The following is a 23,119-nucleotide window of genomic DNA, read 5'->3' on the forward strand; positions in this document are numbered from 1 at the left end:
TGGGGCTGGACAAGACAGGACTGTAGAGTGCGACTAATTTGGTCACATACGTGCCCAAAGTTCTGAATGGTGTGGCAAAAAAAAAAAAAAAACAGAGGGTGCATACAGGTGCCCAGTCACTTGAAGAAGAAAAAAAGATTTCTGTGACTTGAGAGCAGACACACGATGGGTGTCGTCGTGGTCTCTAAACCAATCAGAGAGAATGAAGAGCGGAGACCCTCCGTCTGATTGGCCGTGAGCGTGTCTGTGTGCGTGCGCACGCCCGTGCGTTTGAAATGCGGGTGCCTGCGTACACATACAAGTTTGTTGACGGCGAACCGCTAGCTGCACAGTTAATTAAATTAATAGAATTAGTTCCAAAACCTAATGCCACCGCGACGATGTGGAACATTTTGGATTGTAGCCAGATACACCAGATCCCGCTAACACCAACGAGCTGCTATGTCGAATTGGTATGAAGTCGCAACAAAGACAATACAACTTAAAACCTCAAAGTGACAAAATCAATTTTAAACACAACCATCCCACCCAATTTCTTCAGCTTAGAACAAAAAACAGGGTAGGACATCTCTTGTTTTCTGTCAGCTTGCAGTTATGGAATCCTTTGCCCAACAATGCAAATACAAAAATGAATATGGCGCACGTATGCTCACATTATATACATCCATCCATCCACCTGTTTTCTACTGCTTATCCGAGGTCGGGTCGCGGGGCAGTAGCTTTAGCAGGGACGCCCAGACTTCCCTATATACAGTATAGTGTTACTATTGTAAAGAGATGTAGCTATTGAACATGTTGACAAAGCAGCGTTTAAAGAAAGCTGCAGACTTAAAAGTAGTACACGTCTTGAATCAAAACAAGTTGCTTTGATACTTATGCATTAATGTTGCTACTAGGCACTTTTTATTAACCAACTGGAAACTTGAGTGGCAGTATATTGCTTGTTAGGGCATTCATGACTTTATGCCGGTATGCCAAATTTTAAATATTTGTTGAAATGCAATTTTTGTGAACTGAGCCTATCTATTTTTTTTTCTTAGATATTTTATTTATTGTTCTAAATAAGAATGTCAATGTTAATTGTTTAGAATTAAGTGAATTGTTCTTAAAAAGGATATACTTGAATTATGCTCGAACATCATTATATTAGTGGCATAAAAACATTGATACTATCGTTTGTCATGATAGTTTTTGAGAAAATATATCATCCTAATAAATGTGTTATTATGACAGGCCTAAACACATATAATATACTGAGAGAGAACAAGAGCAATGGCCAACACAAAAATATTGTACAAATAGTGTAGAAAATATAGTAACACCTGTAATAAAAATCTGCAATACAGCGGGACCATGAAGTAAGAACTGTGATATAGCGTAGTATTACTGTATCTGTATTCCGTGATGATAAGTTGCAGGGACTTATTGTTCCCGGTTGGGACTCATTGTTTCCATGACGTGCATCCCAGGACTCACATAGTCTCAAGTGTAAAATGATCTATGTGTTATTTTCATTTTCTCACCACAAGACAAAGCGTATGTAATTATTTTAAGCTTCTACTGACTGTGGTTTCTCTGGCCATTTTTATTTTGTTATACTTAATTAGCTTGGCCCATATATTTTAGAGGATAATATATTTCCCAGTCCACTAAATCATACTCCAATACATACACACAAGTTTATACTAAATTCCAAAACGTTTACTTCCTCTTGTAGTTTGCTGCCAACTGGGCTGAGAGCTTTGTTTGGGCTTCTCCGTGAGGCTGTATAATGAGAATCCATCAGGGTCCTCTCATGCAAAAGAGTAAATGTAAAACTTTCAGTCTTCTATGAACTTGACCACTTGCTTGTCCATCTGCTGGTCAGGCTGGGCTAGCGAGGCTATTACCTCCTCTCCATGTAATTAAAGTGTCTGGTGGGAGGGGACTACAAAGAGCAATCTGGCTGGTCTGCACACACTGGTGCAGGAATTAGCAGCTGCTGTAGCCTTCCCATCAGCTGGGGTAACAATAGTTGACCCTGGACAGTAATTGAATAAGATTCTCCTCCTTGTATTATTCAGGAACCATCCTTCTAACTCAGGTCTTAATGATTGGCCTTTGGTGGCCGTCCTGTTAAAGAAAGATAAATTAGCTACTCCTCCTTTATTGTTACTATTGATTTGTGGTTTAAAATTGATCCAAATAAATGGAAGGGAACATGAACTATGTTCTTAATAGTTATCAGCCCTGTAAAAATAAATAAATTAAAATCCATAACTGCTGGATGTAAGTGTGTGTTCACAAGTTAAATTTCATGGATTCTCTTTTCCTGAACTAATTTCCACTGTTGTCTGTAATTAATTATGCAATTGGCCTTTGCTGGCCCACCTGTCCTGTGTGACTGAAGTATTCAATTTTTGTAAAATGAAATCCAATTACTTGCTAAGACAACAGTGCTAATGCTAACAATCCAATGACTAGCAACTACATTGCCATTCACACATAGTGTTTACAATTCAAATTTAATTCTTTAATTGAAATGCTGACTACACGCAGATTTAAAAGGAGAAAAGACAGGCTATTATAATGTGCCTGTGAATATTCTCATTAATCCAGGTCATTTCATTCTCAGGGCATTGAATCGATCGCAACTGGGCTGTTCTGGTTGTCTTAGAAGACATTTTGTCTCTCATTTGAGCAGGCTTCATCAGTTCATGCAGCAAGGCTTAGTTTTAAACAGACTAGCCTGAGTTGGTATGGAAAAATCAACTATTTATACTCCAACTCTAGGGCACGCCCCAAACCACACATGGTATCATTCTTTCGGAATGCAGTAATGGACAGTCGTTAGGACGCTTAGCAAAGAGGCCACTGTCCGTCAACAAGAGTCGTTGGGTAGAAACTCCCTCATTAATATTCCAGTCAGTTGTAAAGTGGGAGTGGAGCTGCCTCACAGCCAAGGAAGCCATGTTTTTGTTATCATCTATTGGAGGCAGAATTAAGTTTCTTGGGAATGTTCGAAAGGATGGCATTTTAAGTGGGAGATGGGTGGTGTCGCAAGCCACCTCCTCTGTTAAGGGATAGTCTTTCCATCTTCATGAAGATTGCCCCTCTCTCCTCTTTCAAACCATGTGTTCCCTGTCCAGAATATGTAAATTTTTGTCCTCAAAATAGTGTGGTTTATGCTATTATGACAGGTAGTTTGAACTTAATCCTTTTCACTCAGTTTCATTCCATTTTAGCAGATAAATCTGTCATCAGAAGATACCTGCTAGCCGACCTTATCTCGTCTGGGTTTTACAGGAGACAGCCAGAACTGGGCAGGTCCTTTTCAGCGAATTCAATGCTGTTTGATAAGCTATGAAAGGTATGCCTCATACAGTGGGGCAAAAAAGTATTTAGTCAGCCACCAATTGTGCAAGATGAAAGAGGCCTGTAATTTTAATCATAGGTATACCTCACCTATGAGAGACAAAATGAAAAAGAAAATCCAGAAAATCAGTCTAATTTTTAAAGAATTTATTAGCAAATTATCAACCAGTTCAGGGTGTACCCCGCCTCCTGCCCGATGACAGCTGGGATAGGCTCCAGCACGCCCGCGACCCTAGTGAGGAGAAGCGGCACAGAAAATGGATCGATGGATTAGCAAATTATGGTGGAAACAAGCAAGATTTCTGGCTCTCAAAGACCTGTAACTTCTTCAAGAGGCTCCTCTGTCCTCCACTCGTTACCTGTATTAATGGCACCTGTTTGAACTCGTTATCAGTATAAAAGACACATGTCCACAACCTCTAACAGTCACACTCCAAACTCCACTATGGCCAAGACCAAAGAGCTGTCAAAGGACACCAGAAACAAAATTGTAGACCTGCACCAGGCTGGGATGACTAAATCTGCAATAGGTAAGCAGCTTGGTGTGAAGAAATCAACTGTGGGAGCAATTATTAGAAAATGGAAGACATACAAGACCACTCATAATCTCTGTCGATCTAGGGCTCCACCTAAGATCTCACCCCGTGGGGTCAAAATGATCACAAGAACGGTGAGCAAAAATCCCAGGACCACACTGGGGGGACCAAGTGAATGAGCTGCAGAGAGCTGGGGCCAAAGTAACAAAGACAACCATCGATAACACACTCTGCTGCCAGGGACTCAAATTCTGCAGTGCCAGACGTGTCCCCCTGCTTAAGCCAGTACATGTCCAGGCCTGTCTGAAGTTTGCTAGAGAGCATTTGGATGATCCAGAAGAGGATTGGGAGAATGTCATATGGTCAGATGAAACCAAAATAGAACTTTTTGGTAAAAACTCAACTTGTGTTTGGAGGAGGAAGAATGCTGAGTTGCATCCAAATAATACCATGCCTACTATGAAGCACGGGGGTGGAGACTTCATGCTTTGAGGCTGTTTTTCTGCAAAGGGACCAGGACGACTGATCCATGTAAAGGAAAGAATGAATGGGGCCATGTATTGTGAGATTTTGAGTGAAAACCTCCTTCCATCAGCAAGGGCATTGAAGATGAAACGTGGCTGGGTCTTTCAGCATGACAATGATCCCAAACACACCACCTGGGCAACGAAGGAGTGGCTTCAAGCATTTTAAGGTCCTGGAGTGGCCTAGCCAGTCTCCAGATCTCAACCCCAGAGAAAATCTTTGGAGGGAGTTTGTCTCTCATAGGTGAGGTATACCTATGATTAAAATTACAGGCTTCTCATCTTTTTAAGTGGGAGAACTTGCACAATTGGTGGCTGACTAAATACTTTTTTGCCCCACTGTATTTTGTCGTGTAGCTTTTAGGTGTGTGATGGGATCGTTAAGAAAAGGGCTGCATTCAGTGGCTGAAACCCAATTGATTAGGGATGCAACGTGGTCGCAAGTCCTCTGTTATTTCAAAATGTAAACAGCTTAAACTGTCTTTAAAACATTTGTCATTATGTTGAAGGCAAAGTGTATATGTCAAGTTTATTTTTTTTAAAAATTTTATTTTTTTTCTCCTTTCAAACCCTGAAAGGTTCATCGCGTCTTCTGTTTGTGTGCAACACCGTAATCAAGGAGCATTTGCCTCCTCATTTGGCATGAGTGACAGATAGAGCTTACCTGTAATTTAGCAAAGCGCTTCACTCTCAATGAGTTCAGGCTTGTTGGCAACTTGCCATCTTGCAAACAAAAGAACTGTGAAGTGGCTGGCTGTAACCTCATTAGGAGGAGGGGTGACCTTTAGTGTAACACAGCCCGCTGAAGTCATGCAAACCCCCCAAGTAGCAAACCCCTACAGCTTCTTTACTCCCTATTAACCCAGACCCAAGTATGGATGATGGTTTTATGACCTTGGTATAGCCAACCAACTTCTAGTCACCCTTCGACAATAATCAACAGTATTATTAACAATAATGAACTAATTGATTATCACATTTAAGTCAGGAAAAATGAAAATATTTGTGCTAATCTACGGTCTAAGGTTATGGAGACAAGTGGCTGGAATTATTTTGCTTTTGCTTTTGCAGAGATTGTGCTGTACTTCCACTGAACGCAAAGTGGAAAGGTAATGTTTGGCATTAAGAGTTGACAAAAACTACACAGCACATTTCCAGGGCATATTTATCTTTTAGACATTTGAGTCAATAATAATAAAAAAACATTGGATGTTCCCGTCATCCTCTGTGTACTTCACAGTATGATGTGTTGCTGAGAGGCTTATTGTATGTTGACTTATTTTGTCTTCTATTGCTTAAATTGCTTGTTACTTCAAAAGTTATTTAGTTATTGTATGTCTTCACAATGAAGGTCCGTCATTGCCATCTATCACCTTGTATATGTCGGAGAGCAAGTTCTTGCAGAAACAGCCATTTTCTCAGTGTCTCTTTGACTCCGTTCATTGGTTGAGACCACCTTAATGCTAACAAAGCATGTCGCCATCGTAGCCATTTGCCTTCGGCTGAAAGTTGACAATTACAGGTGGGACAGACTGTGCACTTTTGAGATTAAACAGTGATACTTAGGGATCACTTTGTTTTCTATTTCAATCCCTAGCAACTGTAGAAGAAGGAGGGGTTCCCTCCTTTGTAGAACCATGTAATCACAACTGTCCAGTCTTGAGGCTTACTGTCCTAAATGTACCTTTTTGTTTTTCTCTTGTCTTTGTCTTTCTCTCTGTCTCTCTCTCTCTCTTCTTCTATAGAACACCGCAGACCAAGTAGCCTTCCAAGTGGGCGGCGGCCTATCAGCTCTGGAGCTAATCCTGCAGGTCGTCACTGCTGCTTCCTCACCTACTGCCCTTCCCCGTATTCCTTACAAGTTAGTACCACATTTAAATTGTACTTGGGTAATCTACTTTTGAATGTGCAGTTAACTTTCATTTGAACATGATTTATTCGTGTATATGCACCACTTCATTTCCACTGACAAGTCACAAGTAGTTGATTTTAATTGTCAGAAGAAATGGGGCAAAAACCGACCGATCTCCATATCATGTACCGGTGATTGAAAAGTAGCTGCCTATTTTTACAACCCCAATTCCAATGAAGTTGGGACGTTGTGTTAAACATAAATAAAACAGAATACAATGATTTGCAAATCATGTTCAACCTATATTTAATTGAATACACTACAAAGACAAGATATTTCATGTTCAAACTGATAAACGTGATTGTTTTTAGCAAATAATCATTAACTTAGAATGTTATGGCTGCAACACGTTCCAAAAAAGCTGGCACAGGTGGCAAAAAAGACTGAGAAAGTTGAGGAATGCTCATCAAACACCTGTTTGGCGCATCCCACAGGTGAACAAGCTAATTGGGAACAGGTGGGTGCCATGATTGGGTATAAAAAGAGCTTCCCTGAATTGCTCAGTCATTCACAAGCAAAGATGGGGCGAGGTTCACATCTTTGTGAATAAGTGCGTGAGAAAATAGTCGAACAGTTTAAGGATAATGTTCCTCAACGTACAATTGGAATGAATTTAGGGATTTCATCATCTACGGTCCATAATATCATCAAAAGGTTCAGAGAATCTGGAGAAATCACTCCATGTCAGTGGCAAGGCTGAAGAGCAACATTGAATGCCTGTGACCTTCGATCGCTCAGGCGGCACTGCATCATAAACCGACATCAATGTGTAAAGGATATCACCACATGGGCTCAGGAACACTTCAGAAAACCAATGTCAGTAAATACAGTTCGTCACTACATCCGTAAGTGCAACTTGAAACGCTACTATGCAAAGCAAAAGCCATTTATCAACAACACCCAGAAACGCCGCCGGCTTCTCTGGGCCCGAGCTCATCTAAGATGGACTGTTGCAATGTGGAAAAGTGTTCTGTGGTCTGACGAGTCCACATTTCAAAGTGTTTTTGGAACTTGTGGACGTCGTGTCCTCCGGGCCAAAGAGGAAAACAACCATCCGGACTGTTATGGACGTTCAAAAGCCAGCATCTGTGATGTGATGTGATGTGAAGGCACCATTAATGCTGAAAGGTACATACAGGTTTTGGAGAAACATATGCTGCCATCCAAGCAACGTCTTTTTCATGAATGCCCCTGCTTATTTCAGCAAGACAATGCCAAACCACATTCTGCACGTGTTACAACAGCGTGGCTTCGTAGTAAAAGAGTGCGGGTACTAGACTGGCCTGCGTGCAGTCCAGACCTCTCTCCCATAGAAAATGTGTGGCGCATTATGAAGCGTAAAATACACAACGGAGATGCCGGACTGTTGAACAGCTGAAGTTGTACATCAAGCAAGAATGGGAAAGAATTCCACCTACAAAGCTTCAACAGTTAATGTCCTCAGTTCCCAAACGTTTATTGAATGTTGTTAAAAGAAAAGGTGATGTAACACAGTGGTAAACATGACACTGTCCCAGCTTTTTTGGAACGTGTTGCAGCCATAAAATTCTAAGTTAATGATTATTTGCTAAAAACAATAAAGTTTATCAGTTTGAACATTAAATATCTTGTCTTTGTAGTGTATTCAATTAAATATAGGTTGAACATGATTTGCAAATCATTGTATTCTGTTTTTATTTATGTTTAACACAACGTCCCAACTTCATTGGAATTGGGGTTGTAAGTACTTGTAATTTGTTTCTGAGCTATAATTCTTACAAGAAATGAGCACGAGAAGAAAGTGTATTGCATGGAGTTTTATTTAAAATTTGATATGGGCGGCAGCATTAGCCACCAGTTTCTCAAGCCGCCTGGGAACCGCTTTAACTGATTTCACAAGGAACTCTTGTGGGATGGAAGGCATAACTTCTCATATTTGCCCTTCAAGTTCTTCCAAAGTTGTTGGTTTGGTAGAATAGACTTGCTCCTTTAATCATGGAACTTGCACACAAAAAAATTTAAAAATATTACAACATATGAATAAATTATAAGTATTTTAAAATAGGGAGTTACTTTTCAATCACCCTGTATATTACATGTAGCCTGAAAGTTAAATCCTTTAACTATGCTCAAAAACACTTTGTGTGAAGCTGTGGTTGAAATATTAATGACATCAGCTCAACTGTTTTTTTTTAATTTTTTTATTTGTGGTTTAATCTTTTGTCTTTAACAAAGAGAAGTAAAATTTAACTGGTTTTATTATGCACAGAAATGACACAGTTACAGTTTGACTTTGTGGCTTGTATCCTTTAACTGACATCACTCTACTTTTTTCCTGTTCGTTTTTCCCTGTTGCTTTAATTTTTCACTAAATCACAGGTTTATGGTCGCGTCTCAATAAATATACTTAAAATGTATCAATGAGTAACAATGTGCTCGTAGAAATCTGAAAGCAGTTTAATTTTGCCAATCAATTTGTCTTCATTCTTTACCAAGGCAACGTGTCCCATCTGCCAATTAGAGTGCAGGGGATTTTTGAGTTGTGGGTCTGGTGTTTGCCAGGCCTTCCCGTAGATGATGTTTGAGAAGCAGCCGGACTTGCTCGCGGAACTCTGTAATGGAGCAGAATGGCCTTGCGCTTCCATTCATTAGCATTTAATGGTCTCTGAATCCCTGCTAATGGAGAAATTCTTTTATTTATAAGGCTTTTAAAGGGCATCACTTGTCTATTGATTTTTTTTTTTTTTTTTTTTTTTTTTTTTTTTTTTTTTTTTTTTTGGGCGGGGGTGGTGACGGGCTCCCATGAATCATCCTAATCGGAGGGAATCCTAAGCAACAGATTTCTGTGTTTAATTAATAATTAAATTAGCCATGTTTTGAATCTCTCTTTACTAACTACTGGTGTACAATGGCCCCCCCGCCATGCGATAATACGACAGCCATTCTAATTGTATCGGAAAATTTTGCTTGATTAGTATATATTCAAACTTGGTTTATCTTTACCTTAGCTAAATCTTAATATTAAAGTCTAATCCCCCTTTGGCCACAATAAGGACAATGTAGCAACAGTACACTTTTCTGTGGCAATATCACGAGGCTCCTGCCTTATGAGTATCTTTTTAACGTATAATAAAAATGCCTGTAAGGGGGAATGGTGTAATTATGTTGTATTGCAATGTCAGCGTTACAATATTAAGCTTGTCAGTATTATTGCTAACTGGTAAAGAGAAGTAGTCAGGCTGTCTACTTGTCACTATCTGTCATCTGGTTGGCCACACTTACTAATGGACCACCCTGTAGATGCTCACCCCAGAGTGTTTGCGACGCTGTTTACAAGTGATGCTACCATATTGATCGTCTCCTCATGCCAGATGAGCGGCGGAATTTTACAACCAAAAAAGGGAGGCAACTGTGGTGATGCTAAGGCCATATCTCTCCTAAGAGGGGTTAATTCCATCCTGTAATGTAACCATTACATTAATGAGCTAATTCCTCTTCAAACTTCCACTTATGTTCTGGTGTAACCGTGTGTAGTACATACAGAGTGTTTTATAAAATGTTTGTTACCTTAAAGAACTTGAATTCAGAGATTCGTTTCTAAATGCATTTTACATGTTTGAAGATGGCGGCACGGTGGACTACTGGTTAGAGCGTCTGCCTCACAGTTCTGAGGACTGGGGTTCAATCCCCCCGCACCCCACCCCCCGCATGTTCTCCCTGTGCCTGCGTGGGTATTCTCCGGGCACTCCGGTTACCTCCCACATTCCAAAAACATGCATGGTAGGTTAATTGAAGACTCTAAATTGCCCGTAGGTGTGAATGTGAGTGCAAATGGTTGTTTGTTTGTATGTGCCCTGCGATTGGCTGGCAACCAGTTCAGGGTGTACCCCGCCTCCTGCCCGATGATAGCTGGGATAGGCTCCAGCACTCCCGCGACCCTTGTGAGGAGAAGCGGGTCAGATAATGGATGGATGGATGTTTGAAGATGAATGCTGAAAATGTGCGAAAACTGTCTTGAGAACTACTGTACCTAGTATTCAGTTGTGGGGAAATAGTGTTAAACTGTTTTTCATTTCACCGTTTCAGTTTTCCTGATTTCTTTTTTGGGGGGGGTTTGGCGACTAAACCGGGGCCTAAGTGATTCACTTGCGTGCCTTCATTCGCATCAGTGGTTGTCCCACACAATTGCGACATGCAGTTCGCTCTTAAGCTATGCCTACAGCCTAAAAATGCATCTTCCCTTCTGATAGTCCGCTGGCGTGGCCGCTCTAGAGCGCCTTGTTGTTGGCCGTGAATGCATGCACGTCATGGAGACCAAGAGAGAAGAGCATGTGTGGGGGGGGGGGGGGATTTACGAAGATTTACCGTCCTGTACATTTGTAATATTAGACATTACAATGTCTAATATGGTGCAACATGAAACATAGATGGTAATAATAAAAATTAAATATAAAAATAGACTAAGAAGAAGGAAAACAAACTATTTGGAATAAGCATAAACGGTGTGCAGTAAGTGTCCCTAATACTTAATTATATTACCTAGACTTGAATAGACAGATAATGTTATCATGGTAACTTGATCAGGTGATCTCCATGGAAGGGTTTAGGAGTGCATGGACGTGTGTTAACCCAATTTGTATTTGCACCTCGTGTCTCATATGGCGTGGTGTATCCTGTGAAATTAGACCTATGTGTGGCTTTATTTCAGGATGTTTTCCACCATTTGTTTGTGTGTTCATGACGCCGTGTTACGGCTCATCAGATTCCCCCACTCGACCTGGCCAGTGTGGAGCAACAACCAGAGTCGATGTCCTGGAAGCACTCAGGGTATCAGAGTGATCAGCAGCAGAATCAAATTAAATGTCATTTAGATAGCAGTGAATGAACGGATTGTTTGACAGCACAAGGAACTGGATTTCCTCCTCACCTTTTCTATTTTGGCTTAGGATTCTTTTTCTTCCCCTGAACACAAATTTACCCTGTTAAAGAGGCGGTGACTCAACCTGATCTGGAAATTGGTCAGATTTCTGCCGGTTTACTTCAGCCAAGCTTGACTGCTCACATAGGAAGCGTACAGAGAGTGAGAAATGTGAGACTTGAGGAGCACAGATCCCAGGGTAGATAAATCAAGGCAGTGACAAAAAGAGCCTTTTGCATGCTTGCTGTCTGTAAAAACTGCACTGAGAGATCTATTTTGATGTCGGAAGACATTAACACAATCCTAAATGACATGGTAAGTTATGTTTCATTCATATCTAGTTTAATTGATATTCAATATTAAATCAGTTCTAACTGGTATTTTTTCTAGTCTTGCCCACCTTTCTGTATGCACTCAATGAAGCGATAGTCTAACAGAAATTGTAGTTAACTACACATCCCCACTGCTTGATCCTGACGCGCAAAAGCCCACAGGCCACCCAGGCAGCTCCAGACTGGACTTAAAGTTGATCAGATGTGTACCATCCCTGCACCTCATCCACATTTCTATTAAGGATTTAAAACAAAGCTTCACAGGTAAAATGTTAATAGCTGTTTTGTGAGGTTAGCTTGGTGTCAGTGTGCAGATTGCCACTTTTTGATTATTCCCTCTGAAGACTCTTAGTTTTATCAGGATGGTACCTTTATAGCTCAAATGCAATAATTATCTGGACTCAACGGATGAACATATTTGCTGTGGTCATTTTGGGGATCATGCAAAGGACAATGAGAACCAGCATAGTGGTGCAACTGAAGGAATGTTGTCTCCACTGGTCAACCGACACCCTTACGACAATGTTTGAGTAACATGAGACAAGGTGGTGTGGCACTTTACCAAATTGTCTCGCAAAATCTCTGACTGGAGCCATCACGAAGGCTATTGAGACACAGGGTGGCCTATCAGGTGTCTGCCTCATCAAGCTCAGTTAGGTGGGAGGAAACCAAAGACAGATCGCTGCGATGTGTCATTGTACAAGCTGGTGTAAGGGCATTAAACAAAAATGTCTTTAATACACTCCCCATTTGTTCGGAGATGACCAAAGATAAGTCCGATTAGCTATGTTACAAAGCAATTGCATGCGCATTACATCATTACATTAGCAGCTGTGTGAGTGGATTGTTATGCCAAAGGCCTAGATTGGTATATGCAGAACAGATTTGATATCGGTAAAGTCTAGACAGAGAAAATAGACTACATTTAACTAAATTAAATCCTAAATGAATAAAAAACACAAACCTGCATTAGTTTAAGGTGCACACAAATGTAATGCTGGTTGCGCTACTTGTTAGGTGTACTTAATAGAATGAATACTATGACCTTTAGAGGGAAGCGCGTGCACACACAAGGCCCACAGTACAATTGTTACAACAGTGCTACAATGGACCGCAATGAACTTGTTGCTGTGTTGATGGTCTTTAGCAGAAGGCAATTGTTTTATCGCAAGACTGCTCCTGTGATGTTCCTGCTATGTACGAACCCCAATTCCAATCAAGTTGGGACATTGTGTAAACCCTAAATAAAAACATAATGCAATGATTTGCAAATCCTTTTCAACTTATATTAAATTGAATACACTACAAAGGGAAGATATTTATATAGATATTTTTACGTTCAAACTGATGAACGTTTTTGTTTTATGCAAATATCTCATCTTGAGTTTGATGCCTGTAACACATTCCCAAAAAGCTGACACAGGGGCAACAAAAGACTGGGAAAGTTGAGGAATGCTCAGAAAACACCTGTTTGGAACTTCCCACAGGGGAACAAGTTAATTGGGATACTGGTGAGTGTCATGATTGGGTATAAAAGGAACATGCCTGAAACACTGTCCGTACTGTAAAACATGGCGGAGGCTCGTTATGTTCTGGGGCTGCTTTGCTACATCTGGCACAGGATGTCTTGAATCTGTCCAGGGTACAATGAAATATCAAGACTATCAAGGTGTTCTAGGGAGAAATGTGCTGCCCACTGTCAGAAAGGTTGGTCTCAGTCACAGGTCATGGGTCTTGCAACAGGATAATGACTCAAAACACACAGCTAAAAATAGCCAAGAATGGCTAAGAGCAAAACATTGGACTATTCTGAAGTTGGCCGTCTATGAGCACTGATCTAAATCGTATTGAACAGGCCATCTGGAGAAAATACTCTTCAAACCTGAGGCAACTGGAGCCATTTGCTCGTGAAGAGTGGGCCAAAATACCTGCTGAGAGGTGCAGAAGTCTGATTGAAAGTTATAAAAATAATTTGATTGCAGTGATTGCCTCAAAAGGTTGTGCAACAAAATATTAAGGGTACCGTAATTTTTGTCCTTGCCTGTTTCATGTGTTTGTTTTTTAAAATAATTCAAAATGCAGTGTCTGATCTTCATTGGTTGATTTTCATAAAATGTTGATTTATTATTACTTTTGTCTGATTCAAGTTATTTCTGCAAACACTGTGGGTTTTTCTTTCATTAACAGAGAGAGACCAACAATTTTGTCCACGTGTGTAAAAGAGTGCGAGTACTAGACTGGCCTGCCAGCAGTCCAGAACTGTCTCACATTGAAAATGTGAAAATATGAAGTGCAAAGTATGACAATGGAGTCCCCGGACTGTTGAGCAACTCAAGTTGTAGATCAAACAAGAATGGGAAAGAATTCCACCTTCAAAGCTTCAACAAGCTCTGTAGTGTCCTAAGTTCCCAAACGCTGAGTGTTGTTATAAGGAAAGGTGATGTAACGCAATGGTAAACATCCCCTGTCCCAGCTTTTTCTTTTTAACATGTTGCAGGCATCAAATTCAAAATGAGTGAATATTTGGAAATCAAAAAAATTTCAGTTTGAGCGTTTAATATCTTGTCTTTGTAATGTATTCAATTGAATGTAGGTTGTAAAGGATTTGCAAAAAAAAATTTTTGTTTATTTACGTTTTTGATAACATCCCAAATTCATTGGAGTAGGGGTTTGTAGTATGAGGCTAAACTCAACAAGAGCATGATCTTGGATACAATCATGGTGGCGTCAAGTCCTGTCCTTGGCATGCCAGCTACCAGTTTTTTTTAAGCTGTGTGCAGCATGTAATTATGATTTCATTCAAACTGACATTATATTTTTTCATCAGGACATGCTGATCATCTTACCACATTCAAATGAGAAAACTGTCATCTTGCCAGATAGCAGCTTACAGCTTTGTTTCATTTTTTTTTTTTTTTTTTTTTTTTTTTTTTTACCTCCTGTACCACAGTGCACTTTGTCATCAGACTTAATGATTGCCACTGTACTGTATCTTAGTTTTAGATAAATGTGTTAACATGTTATGGAAGCATGTCAGCCTGCTACTTGAGAATTCTAAGGATGTTACTCCCAGACTTCAGGCTCCCTCAACCTAATATATTTATGCATTGTGGCTTGACTGAAAACTAGCAGCAGATGTGAAGGCTTTGGTAGATATCAAAAAGTTTACCAATTGAAAATACAATGGCCTGCTTTTTAGGCACAAGAGAGGCAGATTCCTTTTTCCCAGTGTGCAGATAGGACATGCCATGTTGGCAATATGCAATTGTCAGAAAATAATAACTGATCAAATGGGTGGGGGTGTGGGGGGTGGTGATGCAGTTGTCACTACAGAAGGACTGGTCAGTTATCTGAGGCATCAGTCTTTGTAGTTTGTTTTAGACCTAATACAGAAGCAAGCTGACTGGCTTATTCCTCGCTGCCTGGTGCCATAAGGAACTGCTGAGAAGAACAGCTTTCTGTGTTCGTTAGAAATGATGCTCAATCTCAGCCAAAATGGGACTGAGATTGTGCTCTGCTGCCTTGAGGATGTGTCAGGTGGAAAGTCTCCTTATAAGTAGCTGATACAGGTTGAATCCCTTAAATCGACTTACGTTTTCACATTGCCACTGAGATATGCCTTTGACTGATGTAGACAAACCTCACCTTTAAGGAAGCACAAATATAGAAGAATGTGTTTAGTGTCATGATGAGGGCAAATAGTCTTGCCAGTGCTCGGGGCTACACGAGGGAGTGCAACATCATAGACTTATACAGTGCACTTTAGACCCTACCCAAAAAAATGGAGCAGTAAAGCACCTATAGCGTCTAGATGTCGTCTAGTTCTCTTTATGTATTTTTGCACAAGAAAATGAAACTCAAAATGAAACATGCAGTCATTTTCAATAATATCTACCTGTCTTGAAATAACTAATTGTCTTTGGGACGGCCCCTTTTCAAAATTTATATCTCCCCATATCGTGATGTGATAACAGAAGCAGAACTGGAGACCAAATTTACTGCAGAGCCGGTGTGAACAAAGGAATGTCGTGTACTATAAAGTAGCAGTATTTAGTCGTCGCTGTCAGGCAGAATTCCCCCACCTCAAAAATGACAACTTTTCAGGAATTAAAAAATAACACATCTTGCTTGAGTTTCCAAACACCGCTTTGTTCAAGTTGCTATTAAACCTTTTGTGGCTATCATATACCGTTGCACTCTCACTTAAACACAAGAGCGCCTCAAAGTTATGTTCAATTGCAAATGTAATATGCTGAAAATCACTAATTTTTTAGGATGTCATCAATTAAAATGGTATTAACATGGTGCAGGGCTTTTGCGATGTGGGAGGAAACCGGAGTACCCTGAGAAAACCCTCGCAGGCACGGGGAGAACATGCAAACTCCACACAGGCGAGGCCAGATTTGAACCCACATCCACAGACCTGTGAGGCAGATGTGCTAACCAGTCGTCCACCTGAACATAACAACACCCCAAAATTATGTTCAATCACTAATTTAATATACTAATACAAATGTATTAGTGTCATTGATTAAAATGGTACAAACACAGTGCCAGCCAGTTGTGCAGCATGTTGCAGGCATCAAATTCAAAATGAGTGAATATTTGCAAAACAAAACAAAATTTACCAGTTTGAACATTAAATATCTTGTCTTTGTTCTGTATTCAATTGAATACAGGTTGAAAATGATTTTAAACCCATTTTATACTGTTTTTGTTTTTCACAACATGGCAGCTTCATTGGAATTGGGTTTTGTATACAGTTTGTATAGTCATTTATATTGTGTGTATGTATGTCCATGCAATCTTACAGAATTGTATTCACTTTTTCTCTGTGATTTTTAACCAGTATTTTATTGTTCAGTATTGTGAAATAAAATGTGCTTCATTAAACCTCTTTTTTTCCTTTACATTATCTTTTACTCTTATTGTATTTATATTTTACAATACAGTGCTAATTGTCTTCATTAAAAACGTAAACAAATTTTAGATTTTTTGGGGGGGCGTGGTTTGGAATGGGTTAATGGCATTGCCGTTCATTTCAATGAGAAGAGACCACAGTGATTTGAGTCAGTACCATTATGGAACGAAGTAACCACTTTATTTTGTGTATCCTCACTCTGTGACAATATATTCATAATTGGACTCACCTTTCTGTTAGGTCCCTTTGTGTTGCTGTGAATACATACTACTCTACGTGCTCCTGCTGTCCCCTCAACTGCTCCTATGTGCTATTCAGCAACAAGATCGCACTCCTCATGGACTTGCTGCTGCACCAGCTAACGGTAAATCTTTATATCAGCTGTCTGTTCAATTAAACAGGCCCAGATTTCACACTGAATGAAGTTACTCTGTAAGTAAATTGATACGAGATGACAGTTTGTTCAGTGTTCATACTTTTTGGGACATTCTTGTTTGGTGGTGTGTCATGAGACTTTTCCAATGTAAAACGGGTGCCTTGGCTCAATAAAAGTTAGGTAACACAGCTTATGGTAGAGTACCAATATCCATTATTTTGGTAATCTTTACACATTTTTACAGTGGAAATATGTTTACAAGATATTGAGCCCGTCCATCCATCTGTTCGTCCAGTGACCGAGGGGTAGCTAGTTTGAATCCCAGCTCTTACTGTCGAAGTGTCCTTGGGCAAGACACTGAACCCTAATTTGCCCCGAGTGAGCCTGGCAGCACCTTGCATGGCAGCAGTCGCCCATTTATGTATGAATGTATGGGTGAATGTGAGGCTTTGTAAAGCGCTTTGGGCACTGTGATAGTGTCAATAAAGCGCTATATAAGTGCAGTCCGTTTGTGTGCTGGAGCCTATCCTAGCTGACTTTGGACGAGAGGCGGGGTACACCGTGAACTGGTTGCCAGCCAATCGGAGGGCACATATCGACAACCATTCACATTGACACCTACGGGCAATTTATAGTAGAGTCTTCAATTAACCGACCATGCATGTTTTTGGAACGTGGGAGGAAACCAAGGCACCCGGAGAAAGCTCTCACAGGCACGGGGAGAACATGAAAACACCACACAGGTAGGCCGGAGCCCAGATTTGAGCCCTCAACCTCAGAATTGGGAGGCATTATATGCTTAATATGTAGTAGACATTGCATGTTGTATTAAAGCTCCATTACCATGTTTTCATTGTTCAGTGGAGCCTTTCAGTATTGGAAAAAAAAACACACGGTAGAGCTTCTTCACAAAGAATTTGCATGCACAGTCAGTCAGGCAGCTTTGCAACATGTCCGGGCTTTTTCTTTCATCACCCTGTAACAAGTCAACCTAATCTCTCGGCGAACATCTATTGGTGCCGGCTAGATGAGCCGTACTCACAACACAGAGGGGACAAGTTGCAGGCACTAGGTTGTGATACATGCATAAACTCTATTGGGGTTTCTTTCTTCTGTTCTGAGTTCCAATCCAAAGCAGTCATGTTTCCTTAGGGCACACAGAGAGGTTGGCATCTTTGGTTTGGTTTATATAAAACATATCCCAGCAGCTGCTCTGCTGACTGACATGTCTAGTAGTGCTGCAGCAGACAATCTGTCTTTTCCCTTGTCCTGCCAAATTATTACTGTAGTAACACATTATTTGCGCTTGATATTGTTTAACACTTTCGTTGTTTCGTCTGTACGTCTATGTACGTCTACACGTGGTATGCAAGTAGTTAGCGACTGAGTGCGGCACTGCGTTTAGCTTGCTATGTTATGAGCAAATCCCCTCTTTAATTTGATTTTTGGAGAATGTCGGCATCGGTCGGGGTTTACCTCCACTGGCACCATTCAGCCCAGCTACTAGAGCCAGCCAGTGGTTTTACCTTTACACATTGCTGTGTAAACCTAAATTTCTAGACAATTATCTAAACATGTAATGGTGGGAAAAGCTTACAGTATATGGCTATGTAATTTTTTTTTAAGTATTTTAAATCTCTGTGTGTGTGTGTGTGTGTGTGTGTGTGTGTGTGTGTGTGTGTGTGTGTGTGTGTGTGTGTGCACGTGTGTGTGCGCGCGCGCGCAGATTTAGCAATTACTGCATTTTTACGTTAGCCTCAGTGTGATCTTTGTTTTTGTTTCGCAGCTTTATGTCCCAGATGAGGACAAGTCCATCTTTGGCCGCATTGTTAACAAGCAAGTGTTTGAGGGTTTTACCACGGGCCTATTGCAGACCACTGCTACCATCTTGGGGTGCCTGTCGCCGCTTACTTCCGAGTCAGGAAAAGGGGAAAACACGTTGATTTCTTCGCCAGACGCCAAGGTCAAGAACTGTGCCACAGAGTCCTTCAATACTCGCACACAAGACCTAATCAGGTATTTCCATTATTGTTCTTTATTTATTTTTATTTATCTTTCTGCTTATTACCACATTCTCAGTTTTCTTTTCAGACCTACATGGATTTTTGTGGCTTTGGGAGTTGGTCAACCTCTGCTGACAAAATGTCAGCCCTCTTGGAAATATGGACCAAATGGTGTCTTGTCAGAATAGGAATAGTGTGAGATTGAGCGTGCATTCTGGCATATTTCCAATTTGTACTCTATGCACATACTAAGCAACACATTTCAAGTAGGATCACTTTCTAGAAGGGGGGCACAAAGTAGCGTAAACAGAGAGCGCTTGCAGGGCTTTGAAAGGTCCCCTTGAACCTGGTGTTGGAGCTCTCCATGCCGGTCTGGACTGTAGGAGGCAGCTTGTGAAGGAGAAATGCAGGCTATGAGGAAAGGCAGGCCTGGCCCCATGAAGAAGTCATTGGAAGAGTGCGTCCTTTCCACCGTTCCTCCCACAAGCCATGATTCATCTGGTTGGAGCAGCTGCAAGGAACCACCACTCTCATCCACTGACCTAGTCGTAACCCTGGAGACAGGGGAGGGCTTGAGAAAAATGGCGTCGTCTCAGTTAATCCCAAGTATGAGCAGAGAGAGGATTTACCTCAACTGCCTTCTGTAATGTATTAGCAAGTGAGAAAGGACAAAAGATCAAAACATTTTTAGCTTTCGCTTTGACACACTCATTATACCGTACCATATATCACACGGAAAGCAGCTCACAATTTCCTTTCTGCTTATTACCAGATTCTCAGTTTTCTTTTCAGTGCTTTTAGACCTACGTCATTGCCATAAATGTTTTCAGTTCGGGCTCATATGATGCGGCGCCAAGCGGCAAGTGCGACCACCAAGCAGCTTGTCAAACAGTGCGGACGCTGAATAAAGCAGTCAATGTGAGGATGGATCCTTTCAGCCAAAGTCAGTCTGTGAAAGAGGAAGAAGTCAAAACAGTTGGAACGGGTTCAAGTGTCGCATGGCCTGCAATGGAATATGGGCATTATCACCTGTTTTAAGGGGCCCCCCAATAGTGACTGACTATAGAGATGAGAGATGCTACATGGGCAAAAGTATTGGCTCAGCAGGCTATTACACAAGCAGGTTCTTCACAATAAACTCATCCAACCGTGTAATACCCCAAACTGTTACCTCAGAATTGGAATAGAATTGTCCCAAAAACCTGTTAGCACTTTACTGGGTGGGTTAATTGATGAATGGAATAAAGAGCTCTAGTTGCAATTGCGCAAAGAATCAAAGACTGAAAATGAGCAACAGTGCTCGAGCTGAGCGCAAATACTTAGGTATACTGGAGCTGCAGGAAGACGGCTCCAGGTTAGTATACAGGGACCAAAATCCTGGCTGCCACATGGGCTAAAACAGCCGTCTAATGACATCATTAGGAGTGATTTGTGATTGAGAGACCGCATGGAAACATGATCATGAGACCTGCCATTTGCAAAGACAAATTGTAGATATCACAGTAATAGCAGTGAGTGGAGGGTATGGGTGCGGTGTCATCTTTCTGTTGCAGAGATGTGGAAGTATGCACAGCAAGAAGATTTTTTTTTTCCAAAATGAGGTTAGGGATTTGTTTTGTAGAAAATGAAGTCATCCATGGTGCATTTAGTGAACATTTAGGAGTAATACTCAACCCGCGATTCTTTCTCTTCTTGTGTTTCTTGCAGCTATGTGGTCAACATGGGTTTGATTGACAAGCTGTATGGGTGCTACCTATCCATCCAAAGCCCTGTGGATGAGCACCCCAAGATGTCTGCTTTTCTCCAGCAAGCCTCAGCTTTTTTGCACAGCATGTGTAAGCTGTGCTTTGTCGTAACTGGACGGTAAGCATGTCCCTATCGCTCGTAAATGCATTACATTTCAATTCTAATGACCAAGAGTGAGTGTCTGTCGCTTCTTGAACGTCACAAGGATCAGTAAAGACAACTCTCATGGCTACTCAAACAAAGACAGTTGGTTCCTCTGCAATCAGCCGGCGGGTCATTTCCTCCAGCCAGCTAGCTAAGCTGTCTTTACTGCCGATAGAGATAGGCATCTACTTGACCCAGCTCTCTGTCACTCACCATAAACCTTAGCTTACAGCTTGGGGGGAGCCCACCCACATGTGCTACGGTGACCTCCCCTAAAGAGAGGTTCAGTGGTGCTGCTGACAGAAGCTAAGCATACAGTCACACCGATGGACATCAGCGCCAAAGTTCTTCACTTGAAAGCAACATTGCTCACAGTAGCTGAGATACGCTTTGATCTCACACATTACTAGGAATGCACTTAATGCATTTTGTTATGCTAAATATTGATATCAAATAGCATTATTATCTTGAGATTTTTTCCATGACTGCCTCACCTCAGTGCCAAGGAACATGTTTACGTCACCAGTCCCTTAGCAGGTGTAAGAAGATTAAAAGAAGATCAATCTTTTTTTTTTCCCACAGATAGGAACTATTGTTTGTGTTCTTGTATCTAGACATGACTGAGAGAATAGCAGGCCTGTACCGAGCAGCATGGTTTAACCCAGTTGAGCTAAATAGATGTTTTAGAGTGCAGCTTTTAACTCAATTGAAGATATAAATTGGACTCCCACATACTTGCAGTTCAGCAGCCGCGGATTCATCTCATTTTTTTCAAATTCTTCTTTCCATTTTTTTTCTCCATTTTTTTTTTTCCTTATGTTTGTTTGTTTTGTTGTCCTTTTGAGAACCCAACCATGAAAATGCTTGACGGTATATCCCCACTTGTTCAAGATTCCTTGGGTTTCAGTTTTTATTTATTTATTTTTGTGTGTGTGCACTTACAATGGGCCTCAATTATCCACAGATTTACACTATTGGTGGTCGTGCCCTGTCTCTATCCCCCACAAAGCGGGGGTCCACTGTACTGTATTTTTAACTGCAGCTTTTTTTCCCTCCAGCATTCCAAGTTTTGGGGGGGAAAAAGTCCCCGCTTAGCCCATGAACTTCGTTCACCATTACAGCAGCCTACAGGCCTGGTTGTACCTTTTCTGTGCATCATGTAAGAGAATGTTCAGTGGGCATGTAGAATATTTAGTCCATGCCAGTTGCTGTGTCTGGGGATTATAATGGCATTAGGAGGCTGTGTTCTAGCGTAGCAGCATACTTCACACAGGGCCTGTTGGCTAACATCAAGTATCAGCACGCACTGTGGGTTCCTTCCAGAGGTCACACACCCTCCGCTGTGCATGACTGCAAATCATGACTGCTGGTATAGACCCTCACTCTCGCTGTACTAACTGGAGGTGGTCACTAGAGGCAACCTAATTTGTATTTATTTTGTTTTATTAAAAAAGAAAGTAATGCCTCGCAGATGTGTCTGTGTAAATAATATTACACTGTAATTTAATTCACTTCAGTCGTTCCAGATGAAATTCTCAAAGCTTTATGAAGTTAGTCTTGTCCCCATTGACAAGAACTCTACCTTAAAATAAGACCATATCTTTGACTAACACACACACATTTTTGCGCTTTGCGTTTTACAGAGCCAGTGATTCATGTTGGTACATCCCTTAGTTTGTTGTTATGTATTCAGTTCAGACAGTTCTTCTGACTTAGAAGGGTGCCATCTTGTTGAGGCCAAAACTTATCACCTAGTCAGTAGACTCAGTATGCGCTGCTATTTTGAAGTCACAGCCATATGTGTATTTATTTTGTACTCTAGTGACCTGTGGCTGGAATGATCCACAAGATCCAGTTTTATACTCATTTGTCTTTGTGTATTTTTGACCATTTTTTTTTTTTTTTTTTTTTTCTCCTCCTTACTGGATCCAGTATATTTGACAACAAACGTCAGGACCCAACCGGGTTGACGGCGCTGCTGCAGTCCACAGACCTAGTGGGAGTGGTGCATACGCTCTACTCCATCCTGCTGCACAGCTTCTCGCCAGAGTCTTCCTCTCAAAGCCAGGAACCCTACAGCCTAGGGGTCATCCAGGTGGCTTTGCAAGGCATCCGCTTCCTCAACAGTTTTGCTCTGCTTGACCTCTCTGCCTTCCAGGTATCCACAATGATGTTGTATTGGTTCAGCACATCCTTTGTATCGAAAAGGAAAGATGTTTTTTTCATTTTCTTCTATTGTGCTTGCATTCTGTAATATTCTGGAGGATAAGTAAAGCATCGTGGCCCCAGCTAACCTAATAATCATGAAAAACAATCTCAATGCTTAACCACAGATATAAAGACATCCACAAATATTTATTCTTCCTTGATCAAT

At 41.0% G+C, this 23,119-nt stretch overlaps 1 protein-coding gene across 6 annotated transcripts in view; it reads left to right on the forward strand.

The window, feature by feature from the left end:
* scaper (S-phase cyclin A-associated protein in the ER) overlaps positions 1-23,119 on the forward strand; it is a 69,707-nt gene that overhangs the window by 32,669 nt on the left and 13,919 nt on the right. For all 6 annotated transcript variants that reach the window (XM_061774338.1, XM_061774339.1, XM_061774340.1 and 3 more), the window contains 5 exons: positions 6,160-6,275; positions 16,717-16,840; positions 18,639-18,868; positions 20,563-20,718; positions 22,678-22,903. In XM_061774338.1, coding sequence (XP_061630322.1) covers positions 6,160-6,275; positions 16,717-16,840; positions 18,639-18,868; positions 20,563-20,718; positions 22,678-22,903 — 852 coding nt within the window. The remainder of the gene's footprint in view (positions 1-6,159; positions 6,276-16,716; positions 16,841-18,638; positions 18,869-20,562; positions 20,719-22,677; positions 22,904-23,119) is intronic.

This window comes from Phyllopteryx taeniolatus, chromosome 5 (assembly GCF_024500385.1).
Source record: "Phyllopteryx taeniolatus isolate TA_2022b chromosome 5, UOR_Ptae_1.2, whole genome shotgun sequence".
NCBI classification, from domain to species: Eukaryota; Metazoa; Chordata; class Actinopteri; order Syngnathiformes; family Syngnathidae; genus Phyllopteryx; species Phyllopteryx taeniolatus.